Source organism: Amblyraja radiata, chromosome 20, assembly GCF_010909765.2.
Source record: "Amblyraja radiata isolate CabotCenter1 chromosome 20, sAmbRad1.1.pri, whole genome shotgun sequence".
Lineage (NCBI taxonomy): Eukaryota > Metazoa > Chordata > Chondrichthyes > Rajiformes > Rajidae > Amblyraja > Amblyraja radiata.
The window spans coordinates 24,975,129-24,988,794 of NC_045975.1; the positions used below are offsets into that span (position 1 = coordinate 24,975,129).

The following is a 13,666-nucleotide window of genomic DNA, read 5'->3' on the forward strand; positions in this document are numbered from 1 at the left end:
TTTCACACTAGAGCATGAAGAAGGCCCAAGAGCAAATCAGAAATGATCGCATTGTGACAGAGATATGGACAAAAGGTGACGACATTGTTTCTTCAATGAAGTTTCCGCACTTGCCTATACGTTCCCCCGCTCAAACTGTCGTGGTGGTTTCGTCCTCACCCCTAAAACAATTCAGTCCTCAGGCAACATTTCCATCAAGCTTCTCACAGTGGCCCATCTCTCACAATTTAAAATTTAATTATATTAAACTTCATCTAAATACACCTTCCATCCAAGTTACACGCAACATTTCCTTGATAAGATTCATTTGTACCTTTCTTCTCTTTGCATCTCCACTGAGTGACTTATCACCTTGGATAGTTTCAAATTTATTTTCTCCTTTTTTCCCAGGGAAAATACAGGTGCACAACCTTTTATCCGAAGATCCAAATAACGAAAACCTCCGAATAGCGGCCATTTTTTCGGTCCTTGAAGAAAGGTCCTTGAAAACGTTCACCGAGGGCGGCCCGCAGAGGTGACAGCGGAACCTCCGGTCGGTCCTCGAAGAAAGGGGAACTAAATCCCCATTCATAAAAGAGGTGAGGGTATATTGCGCGGGAGGGTTAATAATTGACAATATGCTGCTGCCTGCCCGCTGAGTTAAAAAGTTCCCACGGTAGCACGATACACAGTGTTAGTGTATCGTGAGTCTTGCGTGGGAACTTTTTAACTCAGCGGGCAGGCAGCAGCATATTGTCGCTCGCTTCAGTTTCACCCCACCTACACCCCTCTGCTTCCCGGCCATGTGTGTGACCCCTTCCCTCCCCTCTCCAGCTCCCCGCCCATTGCATCGGCGCGGGGGCTTTGCACTGTCTTCATGTCGGCGACGCTAGCAGGTCAGTGCCAGTCACCGGAGACGTCAGGACCAACGGGACACCGACCCCCAGGCCCACCGCAAGCACGGAGATCCCAGAGACCCACAGCCAGCAGCAACTCCAGCCCAGCCCCGCTCCAACTACAGAGGAACCTGGGTTGCGGATGACGGGGCGCAGCTCGGGGAGCGGGTTCCTGTTGGTCCTGACGTCTCCGGCCACCTGCCATCCTCCGGGAACTGTACCGCCCTTGCAGGAGAGTGGGGTTGTTTGCAGTTGCAGAGGGACAGTACAGTTCCCAGTCTCAGCTCCAGTCCAGGGGGGTGGACGGAGACGTCAGGACCAACGGGACACCGACCCCCAGGCCCACTGCAAGCACGGAGATCCCAGAGACCCACAGCCAGCAGCAACTCCAGCCCAGCCCCGCTCCAACTCCAGAGGAACACGTAGGGGCAGAAGCTGATGGTGTGCAAGGTACGTCTTGTTCTTGGGGTGGCGGATGAGGGGGCGCAGCTCGGGCTGTGGGCAAACTGCCACTTGTCGCCGTAGCGGCCCATCGGGGAGCGGATTCCTCTGGAGTTGGAGGGGGAGGGGGGTATTGTGCTGTTTGATCGCCCCCTGCTATCCCAGGGACAGGGAGACACAGCGGCTTTTTAGACTGGTGGGCAATCACTTCCAAGGTTCTGCCCACACAGTCAGTACACCTCTCCTACACTGCATTTCATACAGACATTTATTCTGCAAGAAAAAACGACATTGAAGACTCAAACTCGCGACCGAGTTTACTGCTGGGATCAAGGCGCAAACTCGCGACCTTGCGGATATGAGCCGAGCACTCTACCACTGAGCCAGCCATTAAAATCTACGCTAAAAAATTTCCATTCCGAAGACCGACAAATTCTGAATTACGAAAAGTGTCTGGTCCCAAGGCTTTCGGATAAAAGGTTGTGCACCTGTACTCCCAATCAATCCAATCTCTCCTTACAACACAAGTTGACCAATACTGGCAACATCCTTGAGAATGACACTCTCTGCCTTACACAGTCCCTTCCTATGCAGTGGTAACCAGGACTGCACACAATACTCCAAGCGCAGTCTAATCATCATTTTCCACATCTGTAAAATGATGTCTCAGCTCTTGGATTCAGTGCCACAGATAATGAAGGCAAGCATATCGTGCACTGTCTTCACCACCCTATATACCTGTATCACCATTTTCCAGGAACTACAGTGCCCTCCATAATGTTTGGGACAAAGGCCCATCATTTATTTATTTGCCTCTGTACTACATAATTAGAGATTTGTAATAGGAAAAAAATCACATGTGGTTAAAGTGCACATGTGGGGGGAGGGGGGGGCTGTAATTTCTACATGGTGAAACCAAAATGTATAAAAATGGCCTTTAGTAAAATCTGACAATGTAACAAACCAAATTGTGATTTTAACCACATGTGATTTTTATCACATTAACTTTCACCACGTACTTTTGTACTGTATTAATTTCTAATAAAATAAACAAACAAAAAAAACAAAAACAAAACTTTCACCACGTGATTTTTTTCTATTACATATCTCATGTTGTGGAGTACAGAGGTAAATAAATAAATTCTGTGTCGTTGTCCTAAACATTATGGAGAGCATTGTAGATCCTTAAACTGTAGAAAAGTTTTTGTGAAGTTCTGTTGCAGCTTTTGCTCATTTTAGTTTGCAAATGCAGGCATCTGAACAGAGCCAGGCGACATTGACATGGCAACATTTACCTTGAATGGTTCCTGAATGTTGTTAAAGCACTTGTTTAAATGCTGCTGAGCCCGAGTAGAATCCTTCAGCTCCAACCAACCAATTGCAAACATGTTCTGAAAAAGAAACACTTAAAAAAATTATGTCCATACATGATTTGGGCAGTATCAGTGGAGGAGGTTAACATGACCTACTGCTGGCAAAGGTATAAAGAAAGGGCTGGTGGAAAGGACTACAGAATTGCACTGGTAATGTGCCAGTGCTGACACGAGGGGCCCAATAGCCTTTGACTGTGCTGTAAACCTTATGTGGCTCTATCATCTGAAACATTCACTCTCCACAGACACACTCCAGATCTTTTAGGATGGCACAGTGGTGCAGCGGTAGAGTTGCAGAGACTTACATAGTTCGATCCTGACTACATGTGCTGTCTGTACAGAGTTTGTACGTTTTCCCTGTGTTCCCATCGGTTTTCTCTGGTAAATTTGTAAATTGTCCATAGTGTATAAGATAGTGCTAGTGTATGGGGTGATCACTGGTTGGCGCAGACTCGGTGGGCTGTAGGACGTGTTTCTGCACTGTATCTCTAAAGTCTAAAAGTCTAAAGTCTAAAGTTGAATATCTCCAGCACTTTCTGTTTTTATTACAGACATGTGTAAAGTTTAGAGATACAGCATGGAAACAGACCCTTCGGCCCATTGAGTCTATGTTGACCATAGTTCACTTGTTCGCACAAGTTCTTTGTTATCCTACTTTCGCATTTATTCCCAACACTAGGGGCAATTTACAGAGGCAAATTAACCTACGATTTTGGGATGTGGAATAGGAGAATGTGGAGTAATCACAGAGGAAATGGGATTAGTATAGATAGCAACTTGACAACTTGTATGGTCATGGTAGGCCAAAGGGCCTGCATCTGTATTTTATGACTGACTCTAAGATAGACACTGACACTGTAAACCTATATTTCCATGACAGTAAACAGTACATCTTCAAAAAGATTTGGAGATGAAGTTCCCTTGAAAAATATTTGCTCATTGAACAAGTTATCCACTGGCAGTCAGTCTGAAGAAGGGTCCCAACCCGAAACGTCACCTATCCATGTTCTCCAGAGATGCTATCTGACCGACTGAGTTGCTCCAGCATGATGCGACTTTCTCAAAATTTGACAGTTCTTCTTCTAACTCTCTCAATGCATGGGATACAGAAGTTAACCAACTCGATGTACTAACAAAGGAGGGTCAGGCAGCATCCCAGGAGAAAATGGATAGGTGACGTTTCAGTTCTGCACCCTTCTTCAGACTAATTGTAGTCAGGGGAGTGGGGTGAAAAAAATAAACTGGAAACAAAACGATGCAGGACAAATCACAGCCAGAACCTGCAGTTCCTTATTATTACTAACAAAGGAGGACCATAATTAACTCTCTTGCTGCTTGTTTTATAAGATGGTCAGTTTGAAACACTTTGCCTGTTCGGCTCGAGAATTAAACTTCTACTAACCCAGGTCATGGCTGGTCCATCAGGGTCTGTCACAGCTTCATACATCACCAGGTCATTCTTCCTCAGCTGGGGACTCATGGGATACATGAGTGGGTAGCCCAGCAACACAACATCGGCCTGCTTCACAACATCCCCTGTAATGCAGAAACAACTACTCACTAATGTTGTTTCATTCTTTTTTTTGAGTACCAAGCAGGCGCTGCAGGCAGCTCAACACTCAACTGAATTCTCTACATGAAGTCATGATATTGGTCAAAAATATCTGAGGTTTAGGTTTAAGTGCTGCGAGTGAGAATTTCATTGTTCCTTTGTGGGACATATGAAAATAAAATACACTGGACACTCTCTTGTCACATGTATCAAGGACCAGGGAAAGTATTGTTTTGCATGCTATACAATCAGTTCAGATAATGCTCTACTTAAATATAATCAAGTCAAACTCAAGTACAATATAGGTGGAGTGACAAGAAAGATAAGAGTACAGAATATAGTTCTCAGCATTGTAGCACATCGGTTACAATGCTTAGACAAATGCTAAGACAAAGTCCAATGTCCACATGGTGGACATTGTATTGGTGAATTAGACAGTACCCCAGCTTATGGAAGGACCATTTTAAAAACAGAATCCAGAATCAGAGGCTGAAATGGGACCTGTGTAATCTCTGTGTAATAAGTTGGTTGAAGGATTGCCATGTTAGATTCAATGGACCTGTCGTAAGTAAAAATGATGGTACATTAAAGATATCTGAAATATCTCTACAATATTAAAACTCTTCGTATTGTTTGTGTTTGTGCTGACGATGTGTCAATCTACTTTTCCTATTTTCTTCCAAATGCTAGGCCACAGCCTTCCCATGTTCACACAATTTTTCCCGTCGAGGCGATAAACATCTTCCCGTCGCATTCCCACCTATATTTCCGAACTTAATAACCGTTTAAAATTTTAAAAACAGCCCAAAAACTCAATAATTTCGGGGGGAAAACCCCCAGTGATGTCACAATGCACTCGCAAGGCAGGACGGGACACTCCGGGAGGGAGGAGCATTCCAGCGCTCGCGGTGAACAAGGAGTGGCGGCGACTGCCCCTCTCCCTCTCTACCCCCCCTCCCTCTCCCTCTCCACCCCCTCCCCTACCCTCTCTACACCCCTCCCTCTCTACCACCCCTCCCTCTCTATCCCTCTCCCTCTCTATCCCCCTCCCTCTCTAGAGAATGAAGAGGGAGGGTGAAGAAGAGTGGCTTGCGTTGGGGGAACGGGTGAGTGGTAGAATCTTGCGTTGGGGCAGCAGACCCAACGGGTCTGAACTTGGTCTAGTATATTATAAGCACCTGGTTTATAGCCATCAAACTCAGGGTGATACTGCTTCTCGGGATCAAAAGGCACTTTGATTTTCTTGGCTATTTCCATCCATTCTGAAGGAACTTCAATTTGTAAATGCGATGCCATCTCTGTAGCAAACTGGAGGCTGAACAATATAACATCAATTCCCATTAATTAACTTAGAAAATATACAGTACAATGAGAACATTTTCAAACTGGAAAGCTGAGTTGACCATCACTCACAAATAACTGCACCAGAAGTAATGAGGTTGAATTCAAAGGCCAAAAAATTAAAAGACACAGATAGTTTATAATACTGGGCATAAGATTGAAACACGCTTAAATAAGAGGTAAATGTGAATGGAGATTGATGAACAATCATGAACCTAAATCATGAAATGTTTCTTGCTCCATCGATGGGACTGACTGGATAGTTGTTGCATTTTGTGCTTTCATTTGAAATGCAAAACAACTACTCCAAGTCAGATTTAAATAAAATATATTAAAAAGGGTTTATACCAAAGATAAACACAAAATGTGTGACTCAGCGGGTCAGGCAGCATGTCTGCAGAAAATGGATAGGCGACATTTTGGGTCGGGACCGTTCTTCAGACTGAATGTAGAAGGGGGTAAAACTGGAAGCAAGAAAGGCCAGGACAAATCAGATATTGTTCATCTTGTTCCATGAAGAACACACTGCCAAACTCCTGGTCAAGAGAGCTTTACCTATTAATCAGTCATTATACAAAATTCCCTTTAAAAATAACCTGTACTTGACACCCACTGCAGTGAAAGCGGAATTTGTAACATGATATTCATCATATTCCCTTTTTAAAAAAGCAGGCTGACTGACATCTCTTCCTCAAGAGCAGGAATGGGTTTATGGCAAACTGCATTGGCATTGTCCAGTGTCAATGGAGCAGTACATTAATATCCTGAAGTCAAACACAAAGTGTTGGAGGAACTCAGCAAGTCAGGCAGCATCTGTAGAGGAAATGGACAGGCAATGTTTCAGGTCAGGATCCTTTTTCGGAATTGGCCCAGACCAGACTGAAGTCTGAAGAAGTGTCCCGACAAGATCTCAAACGTTGTCTGTACATTTCCCTCCACAGATAATGCCTGACTCACCGAGTTCCTCCAGCAGTTGGTGATCTGCTGAACATTCCACAATCCGCAGACTTGTGTCTACATTTGTACTCACAAGCGCTATCCCAATTCATCTTCTGAAGGGCACAACTTAAACCTAATTTTTCCCCTTTCCACATTTGCTGAAGGCACCGATTTCTCTTGGGAGTATTAATTCATTCATTCATACCAAGGCTCCAAGTATGTCACCCAAGGGTCACTTTTCATATCTCAGCTTGAATCCACATTCTTGAAATTGGTAACTTTAAAAAATAAATGTAAATCCTATGCCCTTCTTCCCCACCCTTACCTGTACTTGGCACCCACTGCAGTGAAGGTGGAATTTGTTACATCAGATTGATATTCATCAGGTGGCATCTCTCCTTGAAGAAATTATGTGGAGTTAAATAATTAGTGATTTACAGTGACAAAATACGGGTTTAGTTTAGTTTAGAGATACAGTGCTGAAACTGGGCCATCAGTCTACCGAGTCCATGCAAACCAGTGATCCCTTTACCAGACGTTTCTCAACCAGGGTTCCCTGGAAAGCTAGGGTTCCGCAAGAGGTCGCTTGGGGTTCCGAGAGGAATAGTGATAAATAGGCTAATCATATGTAAATGCATTTTTGAGTCATTTTTGTGTTTAATTTCATATTCGTAATTTTATTATACACGTACAGCATATTCTTGGAAAATTCTTGGGCATTATAATAAAGTCTTCAACCTGTTATATCATTTAAAAGTGTAATAATCATAGGGAATATATTTAGCGACGTCTATAGTGGTCAGTGGACAGGAGCTGTAAGTGACGGATTTGTGTATCATCAAGAGACACACTCGAGTACAGATGCATGCACGGTTTCCATCAGTCCTGTCTGTGCTTCCTTAATCCCAATAACTAAACAATTAAATTATTATGGTACTTATTATCTGTTTATGTCAGTTTATAGGTATTACATATAATGTTAGTTATTTATGTTTATTTTTTGTGTTTACAGATATGGTTGATTTTTTTTGTGTTAAGGGCCTGTCCCACTTACGTGTCCTTGGCACGCAAATTACGCGACCTCGTGGTCGCGTTGAGCCGCGACGGTCCCGTGAAGGTCAGACGCGATTACATGTGTATGCACAGCCGTCTGGAGCGCGTGACGTCATTTGAAGATGGACACAAAGCTGGAGTAACTCAGCGGGACCGGCAGCATCTCTGGAGAGAAGCAATGGGTGATGTTTCGTGTCAAGACTCTTCGTCAGTCTGAAAAGAAGGGTCTTGACCCGAAACGTCATCCATTGCTTCTCTCCAGAGATGCTGCCGGTCCCGCTGAGTTACTCCTGCATTTTGTGTCTATCTTCAATTTTCTTGGCCCTGCTCTGGGAGTAGAAGTGGGGGAGGATCCGGACCGCAATGGTCGTGAGCCCCAGGCCGAGTTCGGCGATCGTTTGCCTGCTTCTGTTGCTGTTGGAGGTGAGACGTTGCATCACGCCAGAGTCTTGGGCCTGTCCCACTTTGGCCGTCAGTTCCGCGACAGGCCGTTGGCGCGCGAAGAGTTCACTACAAAAATTTCGGAGTCCCGCGCAATGTCGCGCACAACTACATACCCCTCCGCGCTTCTAAGTGGGACCGGCCCTGCGCGGCCATAGGATGCCCGTGTGCCTCAACGCGACCACGAGGTCGCGTAATTTGCGTGCCAAGGACACATAAGTGGGACAGGCCCTTCAATGAAAACCTCATTATGAGGTCTCTTGAACAAGCAGTTTGATTTCAGTTTCTTTTTTGCAGTGTCAATAAACTTGAGAAAAACGTAAGTTATTTTTTGCTTATACCAGTTATCAGAAAAATATATATGTTTGCCTTATGAACTTTTATGAAAGAGAAAGAAAATTAATAAAGTTAGATAATAATCCCTGAGACATGAAAATTATTTCAAGGGTTCCGCAAGGGTAAAAAGGTTGAGTAATGCTGTTATACACTAACACTATCCTGAACACGAGGGACAATTTACAATTTTTACCAAAGCCATTTAACCTACAAACGTGTACAACTTTGGAGTGCGGGAGGAAACTTGAGCACTCAGGGAATGCGGTCACAGGGAGTAAGTACAAACTCCATACAAACAGCACCCATAGTCAGGATTGGACCCGGGTTTCTAGTGTTGTAAGGTAGCAACTCTACCGCTGTGCCATTGTTCCGCCCTCAACAAATTGGATAATTTCCTTCAAATTGCCTTAATTAAGATGCATTGCTAACACAACAGCACCAATATCTTAGGGATCTGCTCAGTATAAAATTAAAATTTGACTAAAACCCACCCACTTCAGCCATCCTAACGACGAGTAATTTTAAGTTTGGAATTCACTGAAATATAGAAATTAACACCATAGAGGACCTAGAGGAAACCCACGCGCTCACAGGGTGAATGTAGAAACTCCGTACTGACAGCACCCGTAGTTAGAATTGAACCCAGGTCTCTGCCACTGTAAGGCAGCAACTCTACCGATATGTCACTGTGCTGCCCTACACCTCGAAGTTTGCCGCTTGGATAATGTCAGCACAGTAGAGAGATTTTAGTTGTACCTGCAACCTATTACATATCGGACAGGGAGTACCTTTGATGTCATAGCACATCTCGGAAGGGTTCCAAGTCACTCGGCTGCTCCAAAACTCAGCAATGCTGCAAACCACATCCCAACCCCCTTCCTTACGGAAAAACTCCAGGTCCTAAAACCAAAAGGAAATCAAGAAATGTAAACAAATGTCCACGAACAATATGATTCTCTGATGCCCTTCCCAATGTACAGTTTCGTGCTTACCTGGGTGAGATTAAAATATTGCTGAAATGCAAATGAGATATCACTGTTGATATGAATTTCTTCCAGCCCATAAATATCTTCATTACAGACCTCGTATCCAGTCACCGCACTCTCCCAGGGATATTTGGCACCCTTACAAAACAAGAGATATTTAATTTATTTCATTTTTAAAATTTAGCTTTAAATGGATATCACCATCACTAGTGAATTGTCATGTCAATATACTCATTGTTTAGAACCTGTATTATTTCACCAATCAAGAAAATATCTAAAACCCTTCATTATTGTTTTTTAAAATGCAAGGGACAAGGAAATGCACGGGGCAAGTATTTTTACAAAGGGAGTGCTGGGTGCCTGGATAAATATTGCCTGGGGTGGCGATGGGGGCAGTTAGGATAGTGGCATTTGAGAGGCTTTTAGATAGGCACATGCAGGGTTATGAATCACATGCAGGCAGGAGATTAATTTACACTGGCATCATGTTCAGCACAGATATTGCGGGCCGAAGGGCCTATTCGTGTGCTGTACTGGGTTCTAAATCATGCAAAGAAACAAGGAATGTTGCCAGGACTTGAGGACCTGAGCTACAGGGAAGAGTTGGGCAGGCTACGACTTTATTCCTTGGAGCAAAGGAGACAAAGGGCTGATCTTATCGAGGTGTATGAAATCATGAAGGGGAAGGTACAGGGTGAATGCACAGAGCCAGAGGACATAGGTTTAAGGTGAGATGGAAAAGACTTTAGAGGAACCCGAGGGGCAACTTTTTCACACAGATGATGATGGATATATGGAATGAGCTGCCTGAGAGAGTTAGTTAGTTAGTTAGTTAGTTAGTTTATTGTCATGTGTCCCTGTATAGGACAATGAAATTCTTGCTTTGCTTAAGCACACAGAAAATAGTAGGCATTTACTACAAAACAGATAAATGTGTCCATATACCATGATATAAATATATACACACATGAATAAATAAACTGATAGTGCAAATAACAGAAAGTGGTTGGTAATAATCAGAGTTTTGTCCGAGCCAGGTTTAATAGCCTGATGGCTGAGGGGAAGTAACTATTCCTGAACCTGGTTGTTGCAGTCTTCAGGCTCCTGTACCTTCTACCTGAAGGTAGCAGGGAGATGAGTGTGTGGCCCGGATGGTGTGGGTCTTTCATGATACTGCCAGCCTTTTTGAGGCAGCGACTGCGATAGATCCCCTCGATGGAAGGAAGGTCAGAGCCGATGATGGACTGGGCAGTGTTTACTACGAGAGAGTGCTGAGACAGGTACTATAACAACATTGAAAAGCACATCAATGCCTCTACTTCCTGAGATGATTATGGAGATTTTGTATGTCAGAGAGGATTATCTTGCTTCGACAGGTGTACAGCATATTGACTGGTTGCATCATGGTTCGGCAACTTGAACGCCCAGGATCGGAAAAGACTGCAAAAAGTTGTAAATATTGCCCAGACCATCACCGGCTCTGACCTCCTCGAAGGGATTTATCTGAGTCGCTGCCTCAAAATAGCACCCAGCATCGTCAGAGACCCACACCATCCTGGCCTTGGGGAACGGGTTGCGATGGGGGACCAGGCCTCGTGTGTGTATGTGTGTGTACTTGTGAGTATGTGTACATATACACATTGAACTTTTCTTCCCCTCTCATTTATCATATTGTTTACAGTGTACTATGTTTACATATTGTGTTGTGCTGCAGCAAGTAAGAATGTCATTGTTTTATCTGGGACATATGACAATAAAACACTCTTGACTTGACAGTCACATAGATAGGAACGGTTTAATGGGTCAAACGCAGGCAAGTCAGACTACTGCAGATGGGGCATCCTGGTCAGCATGGACATTGGGCCGAAGGGCCTGTTTATGTGCTGTAACACTCTCAATCATTCCTGCCACTGAAATGATCAGAATGCAGTGCCAGTGGGCTATACGAATGTCTTGGAGCCCTGGAGCCACTATGTCCATACCACATATTGTGGTCTGAAGAAGGGTCTTGACCCGAAATGTCACTCCTTCTCTTCAGAGATGTTGCCAGTCCCCGTGAGTTACTCCAGCATTTTGTGTCTATCTACATTTTCCTTTCAGTTCATTGAATTTGTTTTAGCTCCATCCATTTCACATTATTTGAATAAGATGGAAGCCTGTTCAATACATGGTGTGCTATGCTCTCTAAGTGAGTGACACATTTGTCCAACAACCAACTTTATTTGATTTTATTGATTAGTGTTGGCGTCAAAGGTTATGGGAGAATGCAGGACAATGGGGTTGAGAGAGAAAGATAGATCAGCTATGATTGAATGGTGGAGCAGGCTCAAAGGGCCGAATGGCCTAATTCTGCTCCTATCAATGTGACAAAATAAGTATTAATTGGGATGTATTTTCGGACGGAATGTAAAAGGGACAATATTCTGTTAGAAGGTGCATGTGAAGGTCATGCTGCCTCTACCTTTCTAGTCTAACAGCCCTCTTATCTTAAACATTATAGCACAAGATCAGGCCACAATGTCTGTGCCAAATATGATGCAACGGACAACAGTTGTCTGCCATAAGTGGCTGCGCCGGAAGTGGCGGCGCCGGGAACGGCTGCGGCTCGCCTGCAGTCCGTTTGTCTTTTACTTTTTTGTGTTGTATTTTTTCGTTTTGTCTAGTTACGTTTTTGGTTTTTAGGGCGTGTTTATGTGGGGGTGGGGGTGGGGGGTGAAACGGGGCTTGCTGTCTCTCCCTTCGGGGGAATGCGACCTTTTTGTCGTATCCCCCTTCTCTGCCTCCGTCTACACTGAGGCCTAATGGCGGAGCTGGCGACCTCGGGACTCTGGAGGCAGCTGACAGGACTCGCCCTGAGCTCCCGTGAGGGCGGCGCAGCCCGGGGCTGGAACTGCGCTCTCGTGAGAGCGGCCTGGCGAGGGGCTGAGAGACTTTCCCGTGAGGGGCTGTGGCCCGTCGGAGTGGCCCAGCCCGAGGGAGGAGCGGCACTCCGGTCGGAGTGGCCCAGCCCGAGGGAGAACGGCACTCCCGTCGAAGTGGCCCAGCCCGAGGGTGGAACGGCACTCCCGTCGGAGTGGCCCAGCCCGAGGGAGAACGGCACTCCCGTCGGAGTGGCCCAGCCCGAGGGTGGAACGGCACTCCCGTCGGAGTGGCCCAGCCCGAGGGAGAACGGCACTCCCGTCGGAGTGGCCCAGCCCGAGGGAGAACGGCACTCCCGTCGGAGTGGCCCAGCCCGAGGGAGAACGGCACTCCCGTCGGAGTGGCCCGGCCCAGCCCGAGGGTGGAACGGCACTCCCGTCGGAGTTGCCCAGCCCGAGGCTGGAACGGCACTCCCGTCGGAGTGGCCCAGCCCGAGGGAGAACGGCACTCCCGTCGGAGTGGCCCAGCCCGAGGGTGGAACGGCACTCCCGTCGGAGTGGCCCAGCCCGAGGGTGGAACGGCACTCCCATCGGAGTGGCCCAGCCCGAGGGAGAACGGCACTCCTGTCGGAGTGGCCCAGCCCGAGGGAGAACGGCACTCCCGCCTGAGTGGCCCAGCCCGAGGGTGGAACGGCACTCCCGTCGGAGTGGCCCAGCCCGAGGGAGAACGGCACTCCCGTCGGAGCGGCCCAGCCCGAGGGAGAACGGTACTCACGTGAGGGCGATCCGGCTCGGGGCTGGAACGGTGCTCCGGTGGCTGGGACGGCGTTCTGAGGCGGTGACCTGTGTCCGGGGTTCAGCCGCGGGCCAGCGGCTGCGTGTGCTGGACTGGAGGGCGGCAGCTTCGACCACCCCCGGGCCGCGGTGTTTGAACCGGCCCGTTTGCGGGGTTCGGTGAGCCGCGGGACTGTTGTGCCATCGCCCGGTGGGGAATCGCCTCAGCGCAGAGGGAGAAGAGGAGGGAAGAGACAGTAACCCTAAGATTTTTGCCTCCACCATAGTGAGGAGGTGCTTGGAGGATACACTGTGGTGGTGTTAATTTGTGTTTATTGTTGTTTATTATTGTATGATTGTATGTATGACTGCAGGCACGAAATTTCGTTCAGACCGTAAGGTCTGAATGACAATAAAGGTATTCAATTCAATTCAATTCAATAAGAGCATAATGCATATCCCTCCATTACCTGCATATCGTCATTTAATTAAACATTACTGTGAGGAACTATGTCCGGGGAAAACATCTGAAATACTTCAAAACCAAAAGCTGTTATCTGGGCAATACAGTATATTATCAGGGAGATATCTCCGGGTCTGTGCTCAGATGCACTAAATCACTTGGGTACAAAAAATAATTAGGTTGATCATAAAATCTGCTTGTTAAAATACCAATTTACTTCTATACTGCTCAAAA

At 46.1% G+C, this 13,666-nt stretch overlaps 1 protein-coding gene across 4 annotated transcripts in view; it reads right to left on the minus strand.

Annotated features, from left to right (window-relative positions):
* Positions 1–13,666, minus strand: part of pgghg (protein-glucosylgalactosylhydroxylysine glucosidase) — a 34,061-nt gene that overhangs the window by 10,580 nt on the left and 9,815 nt on the right. For all 4 annotated transcript variants that reach the window (XM_033039083.1, XM_033039081.1, XM_033039082.1 and 1 more), the window contains 6 exons: positions 9,344–9,475; positions 9,140–9,251; positions 6,847–6,919; positions 5,420–5,556; positions 4,092–4,225; positions 2,612–2,707 (listed from right to left, as the gene is read on the minus strand). In XM_033039083.1, the coding sequence (XP_032894974.1) occupies positions 2,612–2,707; positions 4,092–4,225; positions 5,420–5,556; positions 6,847–6,919; positions 9,140–9,251; positions 9,344–9,475 (684 nt within the window). The remainder of the gene's footprint in view (positions 1–2,611; positions 2,708–4,091; positions 4,226–5,419; positions 5,557–6,846; positions 6,920–9,139; positions 9,252–9,343; positions 9,476–13,666) is intronic.